The 25,741-nt window shown below is 39.8% G+C and overlaps 1 protein-coding gene across 4 annotated transcripts; it reads right to left on the reverse strand.

The window, feature by feature from the left end:
* Positions 1–907: 907 nt before the first annotated feature.
* Positions 908–23,805, reverse strand: LOC308221675 (choline kinase alpha-like; the record flags this gene model as incomplete). 4 transcript variants are annotated; one of them, XM_080618844.1, is made up of 13 exons in its annotated part: positions 908–1,035; positions 2,674–2,755; positions 3,086–3,192; positions 3,656–3,764; positions 4,637–4,724; positions 6,367–6,425; positions 6,792–6,896; positions 7,165–7,298; positions 7,920–8,033; positions 12,175–12,228; positions 13,213–13,229; positions 19,345–19,469; positions 23,474–23,805. In XM_080618844.1, 13 exons carry the CDS (start codon positions 23,803–23,805, stop codon positions 976–978), a joined length of 1,386 nt encoding a protein of 461 aa, XP_080474970.1. In that variant the 3' UTR covers positions 908–975. The 4 variants fall into 4 exon arrangements, with proteins under 4 accessions (XP_080474970.1, XP_080474971.1, XP_080474972.1 ...); XM_080618845.1 differs by lacking the exon at positions 13,213–13,229 and having other exon boundaries at positions 19,358–19,469; XM_080618846.1 differs by lacking the exons at positions 12,175–12,228; positions 13,213–13,229 and having other exon boundaries at positions 19,358–19,469.
* Between the last annotated feature and the right edge of the window lie 1,936 nt (positions 23,806–25,741).

Genomic DNA, 25,741 nt, shown 5'->3' on the forward strand with positions numbered 1-25,741 from the left:
CAAGAAAAGCACCTTCCAAGCCACAAAAGCACTGGATAGGCAGATAAGCAATTTCCTTAAGTGTTCTCCACAGTCTTTGGCTCTACTATTTCTTACAGCCATATACTGTGGCAACACAAGAGAGATGGGCTCCAATTACAAGCATTGTCAATTGCAATCCAGTTATCTGGGGAGCTGCTAGAGCGATTCAAGGCACTCTTCTCCCAGTGCTGCCAGCCCACAGAACCCCCTGTGCAGGACATAGCATTTTAAGAGACAATCAGGCTGGGCTAAAGCATGTTCTTGAAGGACATGGAATGAGCAATTCAAGACAAACTCCTCCAGAATGTTGAGTTCAAAGTTCATTCATACTTCACAGGCACACCAGCTTAAGAGAAACATTCATGTATTTGTAGGTAACACTTTAAAGCATTCTGCTTCAATGTGTTTAGTTGCTTTATGGTTAAAGTGGTGTAACATTATCAGCAGCTTTGAAGATAGTGTTCATGGGGCATGTTGAACCTAATCTCACAGTTCAGATTTTAAGCCTACTTCACAGTTTAACAGTTGCCTCCTTCTCTTTTCCTTCTCATTGAGAGGCAGTGTTTACAATGAATGATCTTTTATGACTGTTCCAACTTACAACATAAACCAGAATGCCAACACCCCCCCTAGAAAATGTACTCACAGTAACACTGTTTGCTCTGATGCATATGGTATTGACACTAAATTGTAAGCTTCTCCCAGAATATAAAATACCTTCTAGATCAAAAAGATTTAAAGATATTGCACTGTTGTATTTTACTTTTGCCTCCCAACCTCATCCCAAGTATTACGAAACTGTAAACAAGTCATTTTATACAGTACTGTACACCTGCATTCCAAGAAACTGGAATTCAGTGACACCTTCGTTAGAGATACAGTAGCCTAAGCACAGTGTAAGTTCTGTCCAGCTGCCCTCTTCAAACAGTAACCAACAGGCCACTCCTCCCACATTCACACCTTCAGCTTCCTCTTCTGCTCAAAGTACGCATCAAATCTGGATAACGCATATTCCTGGAGAAATAAGAAACATTCAGTACTCAATACAATAAACAGATGACTGCTCGTATTTGGGAGGAGAAAGCATAATGAAGGTATTAACTGTGCTACCTTCCCAATCCATCATCTCAATGCATTAATTAGCTCTCTTTGGGAAGCATAATCTCTCTCAGAGGTGTTCTGGCTTTTTAAAATTTCCCCCAATCTTATTTCAACTCTACCACTATAAGCCGCTGCCAGCATGTCATAAGAAAAATCCAAAACTAAAAATGACAGCTTCTGCAGTATCTCCTGCAGAATATTCAGAATACCTGAAAGCTGTATCACTTTTACCATACACTAAGCATGTATCAAGAGTTAGACTGATCTGTTTCTCAAGTACAACAAGCTACCTGGCATTGATATTGTTACATACTGAACTTCAACATATCTTTACACATGCACTTTGACTACTCAGTTTCCAAATTCACTTACTGCATGCTAGCATACACTGGAGGGAAGGGATGCCATCCAGAGGGACCTTGACATGCTTGTGAGGTGGACTGATGCCAAACTTATGAAATTTAACCATGCCAAGTGCAAGGTCCTACACCTGGGTCGGAGCAATCCCAGGCACAGCTACAGGTTGAACAGAGAAGAGATTCAGAGCAGACCTGTGGAGAAGGACTTGCTGGTTGATGACAAACTTAACATGAGCCGGCAGCGTGTGCTCACAGCCCAGAAAGCCAACCATATCCTGGGCTGCATCAAAAGGCACGTGACCAGCAGGTCAAAGGAGGTGATCCTATCCCTCTAACTCTGCTCTCATGAGATCTCACTTGCAGTATTGTGTACAGTTCTGGTGTCCTCAACATAAAAAGGACATGGAACTGTTGGAACAAGTCCAGAGGAGGGCCATGAGGATGATCAGGGGACTGGAGCACCTCCCATATGAAGACAGGCTGAGAAAGTTGGGGCTGTTCAGCCTGGAGAAGAGAAGGCTGCATGGAGACCTCATAGCAGCCTTCCAGTATCTGAAGGGGGCCTATAAGGATGCTGGAGAGGGACTCTTCATTAGGGCCTGTAGTGATAGGACAATGGGTAACAGGTTAAAACTGTTAACCATTAAACAGCAGAAGTTTAGATTGAATACAAGGAGGAAGTTCTTTACTGTTATGGTGGTGAGGCACTGGAGTGGGTTGCCCAGCAAGGTTGTGAGTGCTCCATCCCTGGCAGTGTTCACAGCCAGGTTGGATGAGGCCTTGGGTGACATGGTTTAGTGTGAGGTGTTGTTCCAACCCCCCCATGGCAGGCGGGTTGGAACTAGATGATCTTCAGGTCCTTTTCAACCCTAACTATTCTATGATTCTATGATGTTTTATTGCAGAAGAATACTTCACTGCAAGGCATCATACCACTGCGAGACCTGACACAAAACTATAATCTCTCTACATAACAACAGGAAGAATTTCTGAAGCTTTTATGATTTGAAATATTCTTTACACTAATAAAACTACACAAACTAGCAAGAAATTTGTTGCTAAATTTTTTACTCCACTTAGAAGGTACTAGTTGCAGTGAGATGTCATTTCTTCTACTTTCTGACAATGTACCACAGGTTACTTAATAGAGGATACATTTTTACTTATATGAAACTGTGATTAAATAACTTACCAGATAACCAAACTCAATGGATGAGATCTTCGCTTGTATAATAGACCAGAGACCCCAGAAGAAGTGTGATGCAAGGGCAAACCTGAAATTGCAAGGCTATATTTATTGAAATACTCAACAAAGTCACACCACCTTATTTCAATATTCTGCTAGAACAGTATTCCCTAGTTTGGAGATGTCCACAACTTTTCTTCAGGTATGACATTATAAAAATAATTCCATTAGCTTCCCCATGGTATTTTGTTTACTCCACTCAGTGTATATCACATATCCAAAGGTTACAAAGGACATTTTTCTTTACTACATATAAATCACTTATAACCTCTCTTGGCTGAAGTTTCTTGACCCAGAGATATAAAAGAACAAGTATCACCATGGAAGTTTCAAGATACAGTTGTGAAAGACAAGTTACCTGTTAACTTCTATCAGCACTTCTTCTTCTAGTTTGGACTTCTCTTCATTGCTCAGATTTTCAAAGCCATCATGGAATGCAGACAGGTAACTGGAGATAAAATGAAGCTGGAATGCAAGTAAACAACTCAGTAACAACTAACAACTCAGTCTCAAGACATATTTGCTTCTTTCAGAAAGAGGCAGGCTTATTAAAAAGTTGTCTTTTTTTTTCCCAAACAACAGTTCTGGAGCTATCTTTAAGATTAATGGTGGCTCTACTAATTACTTGAAAGTCTGGTTTAACTCATAATATTAAGACAACACATGACATTTTGCTACTGCCAATTAATTTCACAGCTGCAGTCTGGACTTTTTGTGGTAGATAGCTACATGGCACATAGTAAACATTCTATCCTGAATAGCTATTATGAAGTTTCTACAACTTTCAAAGCAAAGATAGTCAGGATTAGGATGTTGTATTTAAGGAAGTCATGGATGAAAGGCCTTGGGACAGAGTAAGTCCAAAGCAAAATTAGAAAAGAGTTCAAGACTGTAGACACTGGCATTTTATTATGTCTTATGTGCCTACCTGTTGCTTCTTTGAAGGATATTTAAGAAAACTAGCTTTGAAGAATGGGTACTTCTCATATGTGTAATCATACATCCATTCACAGAAGTGATTTCCTATGTCAAATCCTCTGAAAAAGAGATAAAGACCGAATACCTCAGTATTTGCATACTAGCAATCTGTTTTAATCAAGCCTAAAAGCACAAGGCTACTCAGAACTTACTGCAGTTTTGCTAAACAAGGTAGAGAATTGATGACAAGAATACAACTTTTTTTGCAGAGTATTAAAATCAGTTAATAAAGATGGGCAACTAAGAATGAAAGCTACAAGCTACATGAAAATAATAGACTAAATTACCAAATTTTACAACAATGGAAACAGTTTTGCAGGCAAAAAGGTCATACGTAAAGTATCTAACATATCCCACTTTCACATTACTGGAATTCAGGGTTACATTGTTTCAGCTACACTAATGTTTAGTGATCCAAATGACTCCACATTTAGATCACTTTTAAACACAGGTTCTAGATGACTGAGGAAATAACAGAAAGCACTATGTGTAACCATGTAGTGAAAAACCTAGGACTATTCTTGTGCACAGATGAGAAAGCCATCTGAAAGGGATGAAGAAAAAAAAAAAAAGGCAAAAGCAAACCTGCCCTACATACATATGTACACACACAATCTACCATTTTTCTTATACCCCCCCACTAGAAAGGAATTGACATGCAAGCAAGAAGCCATTTATGCATGAACAAACAAGCCCTCTAGCCTGGACAAATAAGGAGCTCCAACAGCTTTGACTCTGCTGTATGCCTATACTCAACACCATCAGGACCAGAGCTGTTTTACCTAGTTACAGTTTGCTGTTCACCACTAATAGAGCAGAGCCCAGTTCACTAGAATAGACAGATGATAAACGGAATAAGCAGCACTTCCTCTCATTGTAGCATGCAAAAAGTAATACACCTTCCTGCTGAATAGAAAATAAAGTGATTTACCGGTAATTATAGCTGCTGTATTCAAAGTCAATGAGCATCAACTTTTGGTTTTCTGAATTCTCTTTGCCTTCCAGAAGTAAGATATTACCTGAAAATTTTAAGGTAATACAGCATATTCAATGAGGTCCCAGGTAAATAAGAGAAAAATCAATACTGTGTCTTAAGAAATATTGTTCAGATAATCACAGCTATCACTTATATCTGCACAGAAGAATGACAGAAAAAGCCAAGTCGTACTAACTGTATACCAGCTCATTGAAAGTTCAGATATATACTATAAACCTTGTAAAGCTGACAACAAGAAAACTTTCTTCTGTGCAGGCAGAGGTAGATTTGCTCTCCAAAGAGTCCTGCTTCTTCAGCATTTAGTTGGCAGGTAACTTGGATGACACTGTCAGCCTTAGTAGACCTTGCTGAACTGTTTCTTTCCACAGCTTGAGATATAAACTATGCAGATCTCTCATACCTGCATAGCACTATCACTGGTCACACTACACTTGGAACAGGAATTGCTTCTCAGCAGCCTGAAAGCCACAGACTGCTTTCTAGAATAGCAGCCACTTTGCTATTCTAGTATGTGGCACAACCAGTACTTACAGAAAAGCTCATCTTTTCTTTGTAACAGGGAGACTGCTTTCCCTGTCTTTCAATTCACTTTGTCACTTGTTCACATTCATATGAAAGACACCAAGTTAGTCTCTGTCAAATAGTAAATAAATCATAGGAATTTCGATTTCTGCAATAGTTTGTCCCCTCTCCACAGGTACATTCGTTCTTTATGCCATACCTTCAAAGCAACAGAATGAGTACAGTATTTTCCCCACACACACCCTTGCCTTGGAAACTTAGGTTACAAAGCTTGCACCACCACTACCATGCTCTGACTCCTCTGGTACCACACCTTGCCACATCAGCACTGAGACCTCAAACTCCACTACCAAGCTGGCTCTTCAGACCTCAGATCAGTGGCTTTTTCCCCTTGTGCTGCCTATCCTCCAGGGCAATCCTTTTTCAGGCCAATTCTTCAGCCTTAGCTAACAAGGCTGGGACTCCTGAGAAGAAAACAGCCCTCCATATGGTCCTCACATAGCATTCTTCCAGCTCAGCCCAGCTTACCCACTGTACAGGTGGCAGGGAGCACAAACACAGCATATTCAATACCTTTGGCCCTGCCTCCTTTTCATCTCTTTAGAGAAAAGCCTGAAAAATTGTTATTCCCTCCATGACTTGCAGAGGGACAGCACACCAAAGAGGTGGATAAAGTTTTCCTAACACTTCCTAAAAAGTTTTCCTAACACAGTACAAGCTGCAAACTACTGAGTCAAACTACTCTAGTGTCCCATTTTCACCATTCATTGTATTTTTTCAGTATCTTTTTTAAGGCCTAAAGTATATCCTACCTTGATCAGGTAATACTGCAGACAGCTATGAAAAGTACAGTTTTAGCAAACACACAAAGCTCCCATCATCAACTCACAAGTACAAACACAGCATGTATACATGCTTGGCTAATCCATTTATGATACTAGACATTCTCTTAATTAGCCTGAAGGGTTGCTGAAAACCAGAGGACTTTGCAACTGTTGCACACTAGGACTGCACACACAGGCTGCTGTTTCAGGTCATACTGGATAGTACCTCAACAACATAACTACCTCTCAGAAAGCAAACAAGTGACCAGAAAGGCTTAACAATACATCACTTAAGGTCATGAAATACTAGCAGCTTACCTTCTTGACAGTCATTATGGCAAAATACAACTGGTGATGAAGTAGCTTCAAGCATAGCCCTAGAAAACAGCAATATAGGATGTCATAAATTACTAAGCTCAGGTTCACTTTTAAATGAAGAACTGAATTTGCTGTAAGAATCTGAAGTGCTGCGCATTTCTAGCAAGACCCTATTATCTCAAATAGGAGCCCAAGATCAGGACAATGAAGTTGGACTTCACTGATTAGCAAGTTAGATCAGCAATTTGATCGTATCAGTTTGTGGTCCTATGAGACTCAGCCTGGTTACAGAACCAACACCAACCCCCAACTTGTAAAGTAAAATTAATACAGGGCATTATATTGTATAATGTGCTTGAAGAACTATACAAATTCATGGTAAAACTCGGTTACCACCACCTTTCAATTTGCACAAATGGGCTTACCTTAGGTTTTTCATTTCCTGGGGGAGATTGTAACTGAGGAGCTTGTTCAGTTTTCTAGTTCTGGATTCTCTGGTAAATTTAATCCTCAGCACTTGATTTAGGTATCTGTTAAAAACAGACACAACAGTACAGCATTTGTGACAATAAGTATATTGCTTATCTTCTCATACTAAGATAAAGTTCAAAAAGTTCAAAAAAGATACTACAGAAAATGTTACTCTTCTTCCAGGTAGTTTAAGTTTCTCAAGTAACTATGATGCAACTTCTGGGTACAGTGAGAGCTTGTGGTCTCAGGCATTCAGGAAAAATGATCTGCTTATCAAAATTAAAACAGTTTTCTTTTTTCTATACTTTAAAATATTGCTTAACTTACTTTTCCATTGTTCCAAAAAGCCACTTCGGTTCTTTATTAAATGGCATTTTCATGCCATGAAATCTAGCCATCTTCTCAGCTATTTCAGCAGATATGTCAGGTAAGCTTAGTTCTTCAGTACTTAGTTTCCTGCTCTGTAATAAAACACAGTATTCTTTAAATATAGTTAATTACAAAAGCGTCATTAATTACAAGCATTAACATTAGTCTCTCTAAAGTATAGTATGAAATACTAGGAGAGTACTCTAGCAAGACACTTTTTTCATCCCAAATGAACTTATAAAATTGCTGTCTTTGGGAAAGCTGAGCCAGCCACCCTAGCTTACTTATGACTTGGTCAATTCTTTTCTAGATTAAGGCCTGAGCAATATCAAATCTCACACTAAAGATATCTTCAAAGCAGATTGGGTATAAATATATAAGAATATCAAAAGCATCTGCTCTTGTTGCTGTTACTGGAAAGTGCTATTCCATAGCTTCCAATGCTATGTTTGGAATCTAACAGGTTTTTTTACTTTCATTTACTAGCCCCTGTTACAGCTGAAGAATTTTTAGATATCTCTCCCTGGCAAGAGCTATAATTGGGCTCTCCAACACCCACTAGAACTGTATCAAATTACCACTAGCAATTACTACAGGCTGCCAAGTATTCCATTCCCACATCCCTGCTTTTCTGGGCAGTCCAGAGGCCTTCTTGTCATGATCAATTAAAACAGCTAACAGCAATCCACTAACTAATCATGAACAGGACTTACAGGAATGAATTCCTCCAGTCGCCCTTGCGGAAAGATTCCATACAGCTTTGGACCAAGGGCTCTCTCTGCAAGAATGGCAAACATAACACTTTCCAGAACCATGGCTTCTGCCCCCTGCAAATAAAACAATAAAATTTTTTAAAAGTTAAAGCGTTAATTGATGCTTACACAGAAATGATCTTAGGTGTGCACAATAGCTAAACTGCTACAAAGTGAGAAATTTTAGTGTCAGCTTTAAAAAGCAGACTCAATATTCTGCTAACTAAAGTTTCTTGACTAATAACAGCTCTTAGTTAGCATGGAAGCAATACAAATATTTTGCTTTCAATTTTAAAGCCAGGGAGCAAAATCTATTACTTAACAGGTACTGTTGGTGGGCCAGGTCAAAGGAAAGCTATGCAAAACACAGAACACCCTCTCCCTAACCTGTGGGAACTCTGCAAATTCATTTCCTGAAGGAGTTTATCCTACTGAAGCACAGCAGAGGAACTATAAATATTATCCTTGGCATTTTAACACACTTGGGAACACTGCTTCACAAAAGGACATTTTAAGGATGCAAGTGAATGAAGTGAACAACTACCCAATTTTTCATTTAGAAGAATGACTTAGGATTTGTTTCTGGTTCAGCACATTTATTTTTTTTTTTTAAGAGAACATAATTTAAACTCCTGCTAAGGAGCAACTGTGTGTGAATAAACAGTCTTCCTTTGCAATCTCCAAACATACCTGAGGTATGAGTACCAATAACTTTTCTTCAAGGCTTTCCTTATATTCATAAACTCAGTCCATAACAGACACAAGCAGGCATCTTTTTAATATGAAAGTTTAAAAATTAATAGAAATATTAAATATGTCTCAAAAATACAGTTAAAATAATTGAAGTATAGCTTCTTTGATTGGTAAAGATCTGCTATAAATGAACACAGAAGCCACAGTATAAATCACTACTTCTAGCAATGATGTTAACTGGAATCCAGCTGTACTCAAATCCTAGATGTTTGCTAAGCCTCTGCCTACTTTAGAGCAACTCATCTCAAAGTCTGACCAATGACAATTAAGCTTAAGAATTAAGAGCACCAAGTTAAGAAAGTTCTCAGGTATTTCAGACAACAAAGCCTTCTGCATTACAGTAGTCATTACAGTCTCAGACAGCAAATAATTCATTCCATACAAGTTCCACTCTTGAGTGCACTCCATGCACCTGTTGATAAATTATTTTTATTACTGGCCCACACATCATTGAGGCATCTTCAAGAACTTGTAGCATTTCATATTAAAGTGTAGAAAAGACTCATGTAATTATATTCTGAAGCATTAACTCCAATAAAGAGTCATCAAGAATATCAACTGGGAATTTAAGGCAATCTGCATATGAATGTATTGCATCCATGTCCTCCAATGTTTTCCCATCTCAACTCCAAAGCAGAACTAATGAGCCAAAGATACATACTTTCAATCATTTCATATGCCCTCACCACCACAGACCTGAACTTTTCACTTCAGTTCTGAAGCCCACTGCCAAGAACCAAAAAGCAAATTAGATACAGGTTATTGAGAGTCTCTTCCTTTATTAGTCAATATTGAATTTGTCTGTGCCTGGTACAACACCAGATGTTATAAAAGTCTGATTACAGAAGTCCTGTAGGCTGATCCCATCCTTGTTTTTGCATCTTACTGAAAAATCAACTCATGATACTTGGATAACAGCAATTGCTAAAGAAATGCTCTTCATTAAGTCCCTTAATGCATCAGAAATGACAACCAATTAATTTCCAATTACTCTGCAGTGCACTTATGGGTTATTTCTAACATGATTAAAAATTTAGAACCTTCAGATAATCCACAACCACATGATTGCAAGTCTGTAAGCTTCTTTGTCAGTGTTAACAAGGGTGGTTGCTTCTGTCCATGAAAGATCTGCTTCAAGGTTTAAAAGCACAGGCAAGTATTACCTAAAAGCAGCAGTGTAAGAATATTCAACTTTGAATTCTCTGACGCTGGGCAATTAAAAGACAAAAGTTCAGGGCATCAAAAGAACTTTCTCTAGCAGAATGGTCACTTCAGAACAGGTCCAGTGAGAGCTCTGGAATAATACCATCTATGTATCTCAGGCACAGAGACTTCTCCTTCATAACACTTGCTAGACCTTTTACCAAGTCTCCACTTCATATACTACTGTTAAGTAGAGCTGTGGAAATAAACTCCTAAAGGACATTAGAAATTTCTACAGACTACTTCATATGGACATTAAACAAATCTAGGTATCTAACTCTTCAGTTAAATGTTCACTTGATTACTTTTTTAAAGGATCAAGCATTGTGACTACGAAAATCATGTATCTCAATCCTTCAAATGCCTAGCATATGCTTATACTGCCAAGACAACAATCTATTGTGTTAAGCTCTGAAGCTTTCAATTTTCATCAGTTTCAAACAGATGTAACCATGAGCACTGGTATTTAAAACAAGCTTCTGGAGAAGATTTGACCACTCACTTTTAAATGAATTCTTGGAGTCAAATGTTTCATTTCAAACCTAAGAACTATAAACACTCTTTACAAGACTATTCCAATATGCAACTCCCATTCAGGCAAGGAGAAATAAAAAGTCTTTCTACCCTTCAGCTGGAATTGAACCTTCTTTATTCTTGCTTCGACAAAAGGCTCACTATAAAATACACTATTTTAAGGAAAATTACCCCTACCTATAGCAAAATCAAGGTAAAACAAAGATAGCATCTGTTAAAAGACCTTATGGGGTGACAGAAGACTACCCTATCTCTAGTCAGCTGTCAAACACCAGGCAGCTCAGAACAGCTACAATGCTTCTGCTAGTGAACCAGAACATTTTGGGGATTACTCAGAGGTTTTTCTTGTCTCCAAAGAATGACACTGACTCTTCTGATCAAACCTACCTACAATTTTTACCTAGACTCAAGAAACTTAACAAATCTACCCTGACAGGAATTTTTGAGTACCCTGATCCAACAGTGAAGTCCCAGTACTACGAGATTAATAGTAGAAAACGATAACCTGCCAGCAAAGAATCAGTATTCTCAGGCAACACATACACACAGTTCTGAAGTTCAATGCTTTGCTTCCTGCACTGCAAAGTATCTAGGAGCTGCTGGCACCAGGGAGGGACTTGTTTGGATTTTTGTTCTCTTTTATAACTTTAGGGACTTTTTTTTTTACTGGATTTGGGCAAGAGAGAAAAATCAAGCCACCTCCATTTTTAAATCTCTGAAGAAAATTAAGGAATCAGAGCAGTAATTTTTTCAGTTCAGTCTTTGTTCAACTGATTGAAGCTGTTCCAGTAAACTAGACTGAAAGTTCAACAAAGCCAGAAGCTTTAGAAAAGTTGGCATTCAACAACAAGAATTTTAAAACCAGTTTCAAATCCCTAGGGAAAAAAAAAAAAAAAAAAAATGCTTGAACTGTTTCAGATGGCATTCCCAGAAGGCACAAAAATACAAGGGAAGAAAATCAGCACTTAACTAAAATGTACTACTCCCTAATCACTGCCAAAACCATTACAGAGCTGAAAAATGACAGCACATAAGCAAAAAATTTGGCTAACACACTGCAATGTTATCCCTTACTGGAAAAAATACTTCAATGGTAAAAATCTAAATTATCAAATTCTGTTCAGATGGTTTTATGAAAAATTACACTCAGCTAAACTTTATGCTGCATGAGCAGAAATAGTTCCACATACAAGTACTTTAAAGTTTGCAGAACACAGATGACCCATGTACAATTCTAATCAGAAACACTTCCATGTTCTAGGGAAGTTTTCCCTCTTCCAGCTATACATACTTTCCCCAGTAGAGTTCATCAATGTATTCTAAAATAGGGATTAGGTAAAGCAGAGTACTGATCCTCCTCTGCTAAAGAAAGAGCCCAGCATGATATATAACAGTATTAACACCAGTGCTCACAATATTGAGAAACTATTTAGGGTAGAATTGAGGGGGAATTTTGAAAAAAATGGAAAAGGAAAAATGAAAGGAATTTTGGAAAAAAGAGGGAATTGTTTCTTGTAATGTGGCATGCTTAAATCTTTCCAAGCTATGTACAGACACTTACATTATAATGCTACTTCTATGAGCAAATCAATTTTGTCATTACTGTTTACAGTTTCTAGGTACAGCCCAGATACCAGGTGGAATAACTACTGGTTTAGAACAAGAAGGATCACCACATTCCTGTCATCTACGAAACTCCATGAAATAAGTAAATTTAATTACTCACTTGAAAGTCATTTTCCTTCTGAGACTCTACAGACTCTCCTTTATTACAGGACCTCTATGAATGAGAAAAAGCAAACACAATGAGAAGATGAAATTTAACATGATTAACCTGCAACCACCAGAACAAAGGGAGGTGAAGTGCCAGCTACAATTAACTAGATGTTTCAACACTGTCTTGACCTGTGTCAGCTACAGCACTAGTATTCATCTGACCTCTGACCACCACACTATTCCAACAATGCCAAAATCTTTCAAAAGGATGTGCCACTGAGATCAAGCCACTCCTGTAAATAGCCTGAGAGCTGATTTTCAGGTATGTTTTTACTGTTTCCCAGTATTTCAAAACAAGATTTCAATGTATCATAAGCTTAGAGGAACTTTTAATTAAGAGAATTAAGTCCCCCTGCACAACACCTGGGATGATAGTCTTCTTGCATCTAAAGCAGTTAAGAGATACATTACAGAGACTACATAGAAGCCTTAGTACTATTAGACAGGGCATGTTATGAAGCTTGCAAAGCACTTTATTACCTGATTTTCCAGATTTCTTTTGACCAGGATTTCCTTATTTACAGTATGCTGTCTAGACTATCTGTACAATGTACTACTGGCCATACAAATTCAAGATTTTTCTTCAAATGAATGCCCATGTAAGCTAAAGATGTCTCAGTAAAAACTGCAATGTATGAAGTTCAATGAATTCCATGCATAATGTATTGTGCTAGGATTGTTAACAATTATTACAAAGCAGTTTCAGAGTATCAAACCATACCCTCAGCAAATGAGCCCTCAATGGCACATGCTTTTAATAGAGCTGCACATTTAAAATTCAAGATGTAATAAGCCCCTTGTCCTTTAAAAGGATTGAAGGCAAGGAGAAGAGAAAGCAAATATTTGCTTAGAATTAGTGACAGTTTGTGGCTGCTATTTATGTTGCAATTCCACTGTTGACTGTTTAAACCAGACTAGCTTTAAAGCCCCATAAAGGTAGCCTGCATCTCCACCTTCCAAACAAACATTTATAGAACCATGTGCATACCTTTCTGTTCCAAAGCTCTAAGAGGTCCAAAAAAGGGTGGAAATATGAACTTAATGGAATACAGTTAAGCAACACCAGCTGCCTTAAGTACAATACAACAAGCTAATGATTTACACAAGCTATATAGTTACAGTATTTCAGAAGCATAGAAGAAGTACAGTTATGAATCGAGGGTCTTTCAGCAAGTACTTCCCATTCCACTAGGATAATAAGTTTAAAACAAGACAATATGAAAACTACCATTAGTTTGTATTCCTTTCAAGGAAATTAATAAAGTCAAAACATACTCACTAAAGCTAAATGCATAACTACTCAATAGTATTAAAGTGATTTACAGAAGGCTTCTCTGAACAAGCATGTCCTACATCAATACCACTCTTGCATCTTACAGATTTTTCTTGAACAGTCAGAAAGTTACTCACCATCCAGGAGTCTTTCCTGATTAATGGTGCTCTCAGAACGGTTCAGTTCATCAGAAGGTAAGCAGACAAGGCTTTCCCCTAGAACCTGAACTGGCATCCACTTTGCAGAAGTCATACTGTATAAAGAGCTCACCAGTTCTACAAGTCCACCTCAAATTACTGTTGGAGATCACCTAATGGCATCTACCATGCCATTAGAAAGACAGTTAAGGATGTGTACTGCAGAGTCTTCTGAAAAGGAGACTTCTGCGGCATCCCTTCCTCTTTTCTGTTCCCTCAGCATGGAGCATTAGTGTCCAGAGGAGAATGAAAACAAAGTAGTTTGTAAATAACTTGCAAATATGAATGGGAGCTTGGAGAGGATCAGTATTCAGAAGTGGCCATGTACTCAGCCTAGAATTAGGAAACCCTTCAGTACATGTGGTTAAGGAGAATCAAGTCAGCAGGATGCAATTTTATGTAACTGAAGTTTAAGAGTTTAACTGATACTGAAGTGGTAGGAAGGATTGTTTTCTGGCTGCATGGTTACCTTCTAAAACATTAGTTCAAAGTGAAACATACCATGAGGTATTTGATCTACATATTTAGCTCATGTTCTTGGTTACACCAACAAAAATTTGAGTTTTTACACAAGAACTAATAGCTCACTCCAACTTACTCAAATTCTGGGAGCTATTTACTTCAACAGCAATGAGGAGATTTAAATTACTCAAATATGAGAATGATTTAATAACTGCTGAAGGTATAAAATCACTCTACAGAAATATTAACTTAAAATGGACATGTTCTACATCTTTAAGATTTCTTTAATGTTTTTTCAGTACTTTTATTGTGGGAAGGTTTATTCTCAAAGCAGACCAAGAAAGCTCACTACAATTTTAGTAAGGAAGGACAGCTATTTGTGCAGACAACAGAAGTTGTTATATAGTCTATTTTGTGATTATGCAAATTGATTTTAAGGGAAGAAGCTTCAGGTAAAAGATGAAAGTCCTAGAATTTGAGACACTGCAAATTTCCTGATGTGTGATCAGAAGATGACCAGACTTTTTATACATCTGGAAGTTTGACACAAAATCAAGTTCCTAATTTTCTCCCTAATGCCCAAAATGTATTGCTTATAGCTGAAAGATGAACTCCTAATCAAAAATCTCAAGTGATGCTTGGCAGGAGAATTCCATATAAAGGAGGAACTTCCATTTTTATTTTTATATTTTTTTTTTCAAATAACCCTTAGCTCTGCCCACAAATTTGAATCCTCCATTATAGCTCCATTTTTCTGAGTTTACTCAGCTTTGGTAGTTTTGAATACTTCATAATACTGAAATACTTTCATATAGACAAACCCCTAGAAATTCATATCACAAGGAATCATAACACATTACAAAGAACTGCCTGAGAGGTTAGAGACAACCTATGCAGGAGAAACTTTTCTTAATTCTAGAAGCTGTTGGAAGACATCAATTTGAACTTCCGAGAATAGGAACACAGTTTTAGATTCAGCAATAACTATTTCTGCTTCTAAGAATCTGATGTTGATCACTGATCCCTGCCAGACCTGAAGGAACCGATACCAATTTGCTGAAGTCCTAGAATCCAGTATGAGAATAATCCACAGTTCAAGTCCTAAAAAAAGCCACAAAGACACCTCTAATCCTCTTCATTGCAAGTTACCATTCTCTTATGAGGGAGCAGAGGAAAGGAAGGGGCAGTACTTTGATATTTTGTTATTGCTGTAAACATTCAGATGGACAGACAGTAGCTGGTGCTACTTAAGCCTTCTTTTTAAACAATGAAATCCAGTACTAAAGAAAATGAAAGCCGTAGAGAATGCTCCAACTTCAGAGATCTCATACTATACCGTGAATCGTGTCTGTCACCTGGAAACCAGAGTGCTCTAGGCACGATCGCATGGGCAAGCCTGCAGCAGAGAACACATGCATATACAACTAAAGTGGTACATTACCCCCAGAATACCCTTAACGCCACCCAACACAAATATATCCCCGTAAGAGGTGCTTGGTTTCTGTCAAGCCGTCTGCCAGTGCCAGGGATTTGTAGTTACTCCATGCTACAAACGGACATGGACACCAACAACCACAGAAGACGTTGATAATTACAGAATTACAGTTACACAGCAGTCTGCATTTTATTTAGTTACAAAAAAATAAAAGGCAGCAAGGCAGGTATGGAAGGAGATTAACCACAGAACTGTGGCAACCATTTATGCTTATTTTGCATCTGCTCACATAGAAATCGAGGGACCAGAGAGGAACATTAGGTATACTGGTTTGGTTTTCCTCATTTATACACAACATAGTTTTGTCTGTTGCAAAGTAACAGAGCCCCAGTGAATCCAAGTTAAAGGTTCTTTTGACATGTGTAAAAGAACAGGAATCAATCCCCAAGTTACCTTTCAATAGGTGAACCTCAAAGAAATTCACCTTAATTTGAGGGGGGCTTGGTTTGTTTGTTTTTTCTTTCTTTTGCTGATGCTATCTTATGTTGAAATCCTACCAGCATTTCTAAGATGTTGGAAGTTTTTGTTGTTCTGAATTTAAGTAGAAACACTACAACGATCTGCATATGAAATCCAATCTTAAAAGTCTGGACATTAGAGGGCATATTGTTGGAGAACCTTTTGTTTTCAGTTTAACACTGATAATGCCAACAGTTAAAGACACTTTGTCTTGACAAAGTTTACTTAGATTTACTTTCAATGTTCCCCTTTAAATTTGACAACTAAGCTGGAGCAAGAATAAGTGAAGCAGAGTAAGACATTTCCCTTTTTACTATGTAGAACATATCTGCATTGTGCCTCAAACATTTGAGTTTTAATGTGGTTAGTACTTTAACCTGTCACAAGCACAAATACTTGTCTTAAAAAAAAAAAAAAAAAAGTATGTTCTGCTCAAGGATATACTCAAGAGAAGTCCTTGATTTTAAAACACCCATGCCAGTGTGACCATTCATAATAATGGCCAAGCCAACTCAGTTCACCTCCCTCCAACACCCCCCAAAACAGTCATGCACACAAAAAATTGGCTTAAACATATTAGATATGACAGAGGAAGGCAAAGCCTTCCCTGCGTGGCAGCTTTAGCTAACTGGCATGGTTTATATTGGATGAGTTTCATGTACTGACATTTGTGTCTTCCAAGATTCATAATAAGCAAACTGGGGCTATTTTCAAACTGCAGAAAAGGTTCCTTTAAAAGGTGGCTCAAAGAATTATGGTGCCAGTATCATTCATTCTTAGGTTAGTATCAGGTCACTATTTTTCACTTGTATTCAAAATTTTAACTTCAACTTGCCTTCTGTATGTACAATTTGGCACAGATTGCTACAGATTTGTTGCATTTACAGTAAAGAAATAAGAACTGGTATTATCATTGTTTTTGTGCCCCAATTTCAACAGAAGTAAAACGGACAAGAGTTAAAACATGCTACAAAGGCTCAAACTAACAAGTTGTAACTATTAATACCCAGTGGCAGTTACAATTAAGTAACTGAAAATTACATTGTGATTTTAATATAAGGTCTGAAAACTTAACTTATTAGGCAGTGGCCCTTAATTTCTATAGGGTTTTAAACTTCAGCAACATTACTAAAAAAAATAGAAAGCTACTCCCTCTGAACAGGCTTGACCTAAAATTCTGCTTATGCCACCCAGAAATTCATAAGAATCTTAAATGAGGTTTTCAAAATACCCCAATAAAACAGTTTGCTTATATTTTAACTTGCTTTTAAGGTAGAGGGACTGGAAGAGACAAATGTTTGTTGACAAAAATTGTGAACCTCAATGCAATCTGAAAGTTTTACCTTAGGACTTTCTCTGCTTACTTAACCTTTAGAGAACTGCACCAACAAGAGCAGTCATTTCACTGCCACTATGGAAATAAAGGAAGTTAGACATCTCGAAAGATCCTTCAACACCAAGAGTAGAAAGGTTAGAAAGTTATGAACACACTTTCAATTTTCAAACCAAATTAGTTCTGATTTTAGAGCCCCAAATTTTATTTTGATTTCCTTCGTGGACAGGGGCACAGAAAAGGCAAGTTAAAAAAAAAAAAAAACAAAAACAAACAAAAGAACAAGCTCTCAGAAAAAGAGGTCAACAAATTCTTGAGTCTTTTCCTTTGAAATACAAGGGAAAGGCCACATTTCTTCACAGCTCTTGGGCAGCAGCAGTTCTATCACTGGGGGAGTTTTATAGCCCATGCTCCTACTCAAGCCTTCTACATGTAAGTTCACATTACATTTAAGCCACTAACATTTCTGGAAAAAAAAAAAAAAATCTTCACAACAGTGTTAATTGTTATTTAGAATATTGTTATTTAGAGTCATTTAGAAAACAGTTTCTCACCAGTATTTTTTTCACTTTGCTTTTGGTTTCTCTAAACTAATGAGAAAACTACTTAAGCTCGAATTAAAGAACTTCTACACACTTTTCTTGTTTAACAGTTTAACTTTCCCAACACACATATGGTGGTGTAGCCAAGCATTTCATGCTATTTCAAACCACTTTTTTTTTTTTTTTTTAAACATATTTCTGGTAAAGTCTGCTACCATGGGAAAGTTAATACCTCATACTGTATAATAAACACTATAAAGCCAGTTAAGTGACAGTATCCAATGAGATATTTTAATAGTAAGTTTGGCCAATGAAGCAGAAGTGGGAAGGATGGGCTGAAATTTCAGGAACAGTCAATCTCCTGCAGATATCAGATCAGTTTTTCAAAGCAAGTGATCAAATACTGAAAAATAATAAATTAATGGGAATAAATTCAGACTGTCCCAAGTCAAATAGAAACAACTGTCAACATCCAAATGTAATTTTATGAAACTGCAATTTTTCTTAAGGTTAAGCACTTTGGATTATTTACAATATAATCAAGTGTCTAGTAGAGATGGATAACAATATCCACTGTACAGTTCTACGGTAACAGCCTGTAAGCTTTAGAAGAGATAACCTTACAAAATGTTCTTGATTTAAAACCTTAGAATTTGAAAGATTTGCCAACCACTTCTCCAGGTTTGAGAAATTTCTATGCTATCTATATTTTACTAACCAAATGAAAGAAAGGTAACATTAGAAGAGTTCAACAAACATCTGGTTAAGCTTCTGTGCCAGCTATGAGGCATGCCATACATTTAGGAAAGCATGTTTTGGAATGAGATGGCTGTACGTTATTGATGTCTGTGCTTCATTTTTATTCTAGCACTATAGATCAGATTTTCCAGCAACATAATTACCCATGAGATCTAATAAAATGCTCGAGCACTGTACAAGTTTGACAAAGACTTCAACTTTAATCTCCAAAATTCAGTAAGTGCTACCAAGATTAAAATTAAGCAGTTTAGTCTCTTGCAATCTTGCTAGTTATGCCAAAGTCCTACATAATGTACAGAAGCAACCTTTAACACTTTTCTGAAACATCACAGTCCAAGCTTAACACCATAAACAAAACATTACTGATCAAACCGACAGCAAATGAGCCTTCAGCTGATACACACCAGTCAGGATCTGTATGGAAAGGAGTGTAAGTTCTAGACAATAACGAACTATAAAGAAAACTGCTTTAAGCTAGCAATCTACCCCACTACAACACATTCCCGAAAGGATAAAGCCACACACACCTGGTGTGTCACAAACGAAGATATTCAAAAATATTGCAATTAAGCTACAGAAACCCTCCCACTCCCAAAGCACTCCACATACTCACCATCTGCAGGATTGCACCATATAAGCGCAGGAGAACTTTCCGTGGTTCATCTGCAACCGTCTCAATAGTATCAGGTAGTGAGCACTGAAACAGCATGTTGCTGAGGCCACCTCTATAAAGAGAAAGGCAAGTTTATCAGCTAACTTGGATGAGCATACATATTTGATTTCATAAAAACTGGAGGCACACTAATCATCCTTTCAATATAATTATCTGATCTACTCTAATATGAGAAACAATTATCCAACAGTACCAATAACTCATGACAATACAAGGCCTCAACAAAAAAAAAAAAAAATCAGTAGCTTCTTGTTTCTTAATGTATAGTTCACCATCAAGACCTACTGATCCAAATTACAGCCCAAGCTATAAAAAAAAAAAACAAACCAAACATAGGCAACTAAGATAATATGTAGGCTTCTACTAATTATTTTCAGGACTTCTAGGAAGTGATGCTGGAGTCTTATCAGGTATAGCTGGTTTCACAACCAACCAAGGCAACAGCAGAATAAACTTTAAAACCATGCAGTGAGTATAAACCACTAAATTTAAATTAAGAGCTAGGTATCACCTGGATGGCAGCTACAAAGATTAGCTATGAAAATTTAACCCGAACACCTGTGCTACAGTATCACTGATAAAAGTCTTATTTATGCTATTATCCTTAATGACTCATTTTCAATTTTGAAATCCACAGTTAAAGCAGTTCTTTAAAGAAATTGCTCATGTATTTGACAAACCTGAAGTCAACCTCAGAATCTGACCAGGTAAGATGCAAGCTTCAGTCATTCAGGGGTTATACAACCATGCTGGCTTTTCATACAATCACTGTTTTACAACAGTGTTCTTAGAGCAAAAAGTAACAGCACTTTTTTCTACAGGTTTATAAAGCTACATAGATGTTAGGTTAGATAAGCTATGTTTCTTGATTTCTAGTAGCCTGCTAAGAGCCAGTCTACTCAGCCCACATTTTCTTTACTACATTGTCTTTCTGCACCTTCTTATCAAGGTGTTCATTAACAAGTCTTCAGATTTCCCTTCTGCAATATATTTTCCCCTATTACTTCTTCCTCTCTTAAGAGGACAAAGTACTGACAGGTCTCATTTACTTGCAGAACAGAAATGCAAATCAGCTCTACTGAAGAAAAACCACCAAAACCCAAAATACTTGTCTGTCACATCACTAAAGGAAGAACTTTCAAAACCAGATACAATCCAAATACAGTAGCTAGCAGTAAAAGGGATGAGTAGCACAGACTTTAAAAGCAAGTAATTTTACTTGTAGCATGCTAAATAACTCAATGTAGTAACTCTAGAATTATATTAAAAGTACCTGTCATGTTGCGATTTCCTTCACAAAGTAATGAAGTTTTTCACAATACCCAAAACATAAGCATTTAATATTGCCTTGCAGTAAGCTTTGATTCATTAATCCATGGCAAACCTAAAATGCAGCACCTAAATTGTTCTTGGTCCTAACCTGATACTCCTCTCAATGCTTTTTCAAATAGTTTTTCTGGGTTCTCTTACAAGGCAGTGGGGAAGCAGTAAAGATTCTCTGGAGGAAAAGGCTACCAAGAAGTAGACAACCTGTATTTACGGGGAGACAACACAGAAAAGGAGTACTGGCCTACATAGCCAAAGTCAACAACTGAGAAGGAATTAAAAAAAAAAAAACCTCAGGAAAATAGGGTAAACCAGCCACAGCACACATGCTTAATAAAGACTGAAGAGAACCAGGTGGCTTGGCAGGCATCCAAAAAAGGATGTTTAGAGACAAGAGATACGAAGTAACTTTGAACCATGAAAGTGAACAGGTAGAAAAAACATACAGATGGAAAGGACATCAAGCAAAAAGCAAAGCCAGACTATTCAGATGCAATCAGAACAATGGTTAGTTATACCAGCTATATTTCTGGCTTCATTTAAACTGTGCTAGACAGGTTTTTTGAAAACCATTCCCTATCTTTTCTAAGCCTCTGATGTATGCTTTAGTTCTTCTATTTAAGTATTGATATGTTCAAACACACTGAAATCCACTTTACAAAAAACACTGGAAGAGAGCAAAATCCTGTACAATTATGTTACTTAAAAACATGCTCAGCCTACATACAGTGCATGAAAGCCCAGAAACTCTTTTTTCACACCTCTCCAGCCAAACAGGAGTATCTTACTGAGGCTGAACTCCATTAAACAGAAGTTTCACTACAGTTTTATGCACTGAAGACTTAAAAAGGTACTAATTAAGTAAAGCCATATGGAAGTCTAATAAAAGGTATTGTTCTCCTGAAAGATCAGTAGATACAGCAGCCTGCTTAAGGGTCAAAACGGCAAATGTCACTCATACAGATAAAGCTAGTAGTTAGTCTACTGCTACAAATTAAAGAGAAGCCCTTACAAAAGGGTCACCTACTCTCAAAGCCTCTGTAGCTTTCCCCAAAGAACAGACACAGTAGTTAGGCGTGCCTTATTATACTTGCATTCTCAATAGATGCAAATCTATTTTTCTGCTCTCAAAGATTAAGGACTAGACCCCTTAATCCTATGATGGCAAGTACCTAACAGCTGCTCATGAACATGATTTGCACTAATGCAGAAAAAATGGCAATATTGACAGACACTGGAGAATGCAGAGTGCTTGCCTTCTGTGAAACTAGATCAGCAAACCAATATGATGCATTCTACATATATAAAAGTGGCAAGAAGACTTTTGCCCAAGTAAACACAACTGCCAGCTAGCATGGTTTTACACATTCTCAAGTTTCAGCCCATCCTCTATTTCTCCCAATCCAGAAATCATCAAGCCATTCTGAAGTGGTGTCTCTGAGGGAAAGTTCTTAAAAAATGCAAGAATATCTGTGCTAAACCTTAAGGCTTTAGAAAATCAGTATCAAAGTTAGAAGTACACACTAATAAGGATGAAAACAATTTAGATAAGATTATAGACATACTCTCAGACTAGCCTACTACCTAGGAACATATCGGTCTCCTAAAAATTCTCCCCCTTCATAAACTTATTATGATCATGTCAAGTGAGAAGAAATGATCTAGAAATACAACCTGTACTGACTTTTAACCAGTTGCTCATTTTTTAAGGCTTTAAAATTACATTTAGAAATGAGCATGACGGATTTTCATTTTACTTTTACATATCAGCACTCTGCCAACACTTTATGCTCTCTTAGCTAAATGGGGGTAGACTTCCTTGTATTTCATGTATCAACAAAAGTAGAAACACTAGGAAAGCAAACTAGAAACTCAAGGGAAGACACTTTCTTTGTCAGCCATATTCTTTGAAACTGTGTGTAAATTCTACACTTAACCAAGTAGAATGATCAAGCATTCAGATGCTGGACAAGCAGTTTGTAAAAACACAAGTCTGACCTAATACCGGCTTAACTAGCATACAGGACTATTTAATTCCACAAAGAAGGCAAGGCTGTCAAACACACTACACAGGGCTTCCAGAACATCCCCAATTTACATATTTCTGCTGCCAACGTGCTGAGTCACAAGTACTTGTTACTATATATATAAAAAGATGACTCACATCACCGATACACCGCATGTACCTGCTAACTTCTGAATTTCAGCACCGTCAGAACCATGCCAAAAGCCACCCCAAAAGGCACTGTTATTCTCAGAAGGCAGCTCCGCGCTCGATGCAGCGGTTTTCACCGGCTCCATCACTGTTACCGTCAAGGTCCCTCCCCCGGCACAGGGCGGAGGCGCTGCCGTCGCGCTGCAGCACCAGACACCTTGCACCAACAACCCCCGCGGAGCGGGTGGATGGGGTGTGTTGGGGAGGGTGTGTTTTGACGTAACGAACCCAGAGCCTTTTACCTCCCCCTGGGTGAAACTCTCCGCACCGAGGCGGCGGGTCCAGGTGGCCTCGCCCTGCCGCACCAAGAACGAACGCGAGAGGCGGATGCGCAGCCGCCCCCCACGCGGGAACCAGCCTGCTCCGCTCTGCCCAGAGAAGTGAATTTAGAAGGATTTCAATAAAAAAAAAGAGAAAGGAGACCCGCATCTCCCGCCTCAGGAAGCGGCCCGGACTCCGGCCCCGCCCCCTCCCCACAGAGACCTGCCCCGCCCCCCTCCGTCCACTGCGCTGACCTGATGGGGTTGATGCGCAGCTGCTCCTCCCGCAGCCCCCGCCAGGCCCCCGGCAGGAACTCCTTACACCACAGATACGCCTTGCGCCGCGTCCGGGTGTCGAGCGGCGGGTCCTCTCCAGGCGGCGGCGGCAGCAGCGCTGAAGGCGGGGGCGTGGCATCCCCACCCCTGCCCGCCGCTACGGGGTCTTTCCGCTCGGGGTCGGCGTGAGCCAGCGGCGAGGGGGGCTGCCCGGCGGCGGGCAGGACGACGGCCCCCCCGTCAGAGCTGCAGCCCAGGAGGAGCCCAAGCGGGGAAGGGTCGGTCTCGCCGTTACAGAACTTAGTTTTCATAGCGTGAGGCGGGCTGGCGAGGAGGCGACGGGGAGCGGGCGCAGCGGCCGTTGGGGCGAAGAGCGGATGGGCGACAGAGCGCGACAGCTCACTCGCTCTATCGCTCCCACACCTCGCGTGCTTCCTTCTGCCGGGAGCGCCAGCAGTGAGTGAGCAGCGCGCTCGCGCCCGGCCCCCCATTTTATAGGCTGCCCGGCACGCGGGCCCGCTCGCCTCACGCCCTGATTGGATACTGGCGTTCGGCTGCCGCCTGGAGCGGAGGTGGATTGGTTGGCTGGGGGGGGGGCGGGGGAAGAGGGAGAAGCTGAGAGCGAGCGCGAGGAGTGTGCGCGCGCGCCTTCCTCCGGTTCCCCGAGCGCCTGGTGATTGGCGCGCGAGGGAGCACGAGGAGCTCGCTCGCTCGCGTCGTCGCGGCCGCCCCTGTGGCGGGAGGGGCGGGCAACTGAGCACGGCGATTGGCCGATCCCCGGTTGCCCCGGCGACCGGCGCGCGCAGCTCGGGGTCGGAGCGGGCGGGGGGAGGGAGTGCAGCGCAAGGTGACCCCTCCCCTCTGCTTCCCACAGCGGTGGAGGCGCGGCCCGTTAGATCCCGTTAGATCCCGTGGGGTCCCTCTTCCCCTTCCCGCCAGGCTAAGCATCGCGCCCGCTGCTGAGGGCTCGGCCCCCCGCCTGCCGCTCTGCCCGGCGGCTCAAACCTGCTGAGGATGTAACCGGGGAGGTTCGAGCCAGAGCGGGGCCTCGACCGGTGTGTGGGTCTGAGGCGGAGGTGAGCGCTGAGGGCAGAGGGAGGGAGCTGGCAGCGGCAGGAGGCGCCTTCTTTGCGTCTTTGGTGATGCGGTGTTAAACTGAGGCGGTACACCCTCAGGGCTGGCTGTACTTTGTTAAAGTGCTGGTGTCTTTCGCCCTCGTGGCTTGCCACAAAAACGTGGGAAATGTCTGTGCTGCACAGAGTGGATTACAGCAACCAGCAGTATGTTTATTTAAAACTGCTTCTTACGGAAAGTTACTGAGTTTCTTAGTTCTCATGTGTGAGGGCTGATTCATGCCTACGTAGTAAACTGGTCTTTCTTGGCTCAGGAGGAAATCACTTCTGAACAGAAAGGTAAGCTACACAAAGCTCAGAAGAAAATAGTATCTGTACAGAAAGGTAAGCTACAAGGAGAAAAATAACTTCCACATGCAGTGTGAGTTTCTTTGTTGGTTTTGGCAGTGGAAAGATCTTCTCCTGTTACGGGAAACAGCGCCTGTCTTAAGGTCCTTGGAAGCACATGAGGAGTGTCAGAGTGGTGATGTCACAGCCAGCTGGAAGGAGCCACAGCTTTCCTGGCCCTCCTGCAGCCAGCGGGGATGAGAATGGTGCCTGATATGTTATATTGCTCTGTCATAAATGAGCAATAAAGAAAAATCACCTTTAAGCTTTGAACTACCTTCACTTTGTGATTTTTTTCTTCCTTTGGCTGTTCTCTCTTTATAGTCTTCTACCGTATTTATGAGAAGCTTGTGGGCTTTTTTAATAATAGCTGCCATTATTGTGGTGATCGTTGAAGCTGGGAACTGTGGGCCTGCGAGGGACTTCCTAATATGCCCCTTCCTTCATCCCAAACTATTTCACTGCAAGGGCAGCTCCCACATTTTGTCTGCACACTGCACTTTGGCACTTCAGTGCACTTTCAGTGCTGGAAAAAACCCAAATTGCCCAAGGATTTACAGAGAAGTGACAAGAAAGCTCCGGAACTGGCTTCAGAACTGCTTTGTGCTGGCAAAGCAGTTTCAGCACAACCAAAACTGTCATGGCTGAGTTATACCAGACCCTGCTTTAGAGGAAGTTGCATGAGTTAGGGACACCAAACTGGAACAGAAGAGACACTGTTTCTGTGCCTCCCGTTTGTGCCCCAGCTCTTCATTTATGAAATAAAATCCCTTAATCTGAGAACAGA

Source organism: Psittacula echo (genome assembly GCF_963264785.1).
Source record: "Psittacula echo genome assembly, chromosome: 5".
Classification (NCBI taxonomy): domain Eukaryota; kingdom Metazoa; phylum Chordata; class Aves; order Psittaciformes; family Psittacidae; genus Psittacula; species Psittacula echo.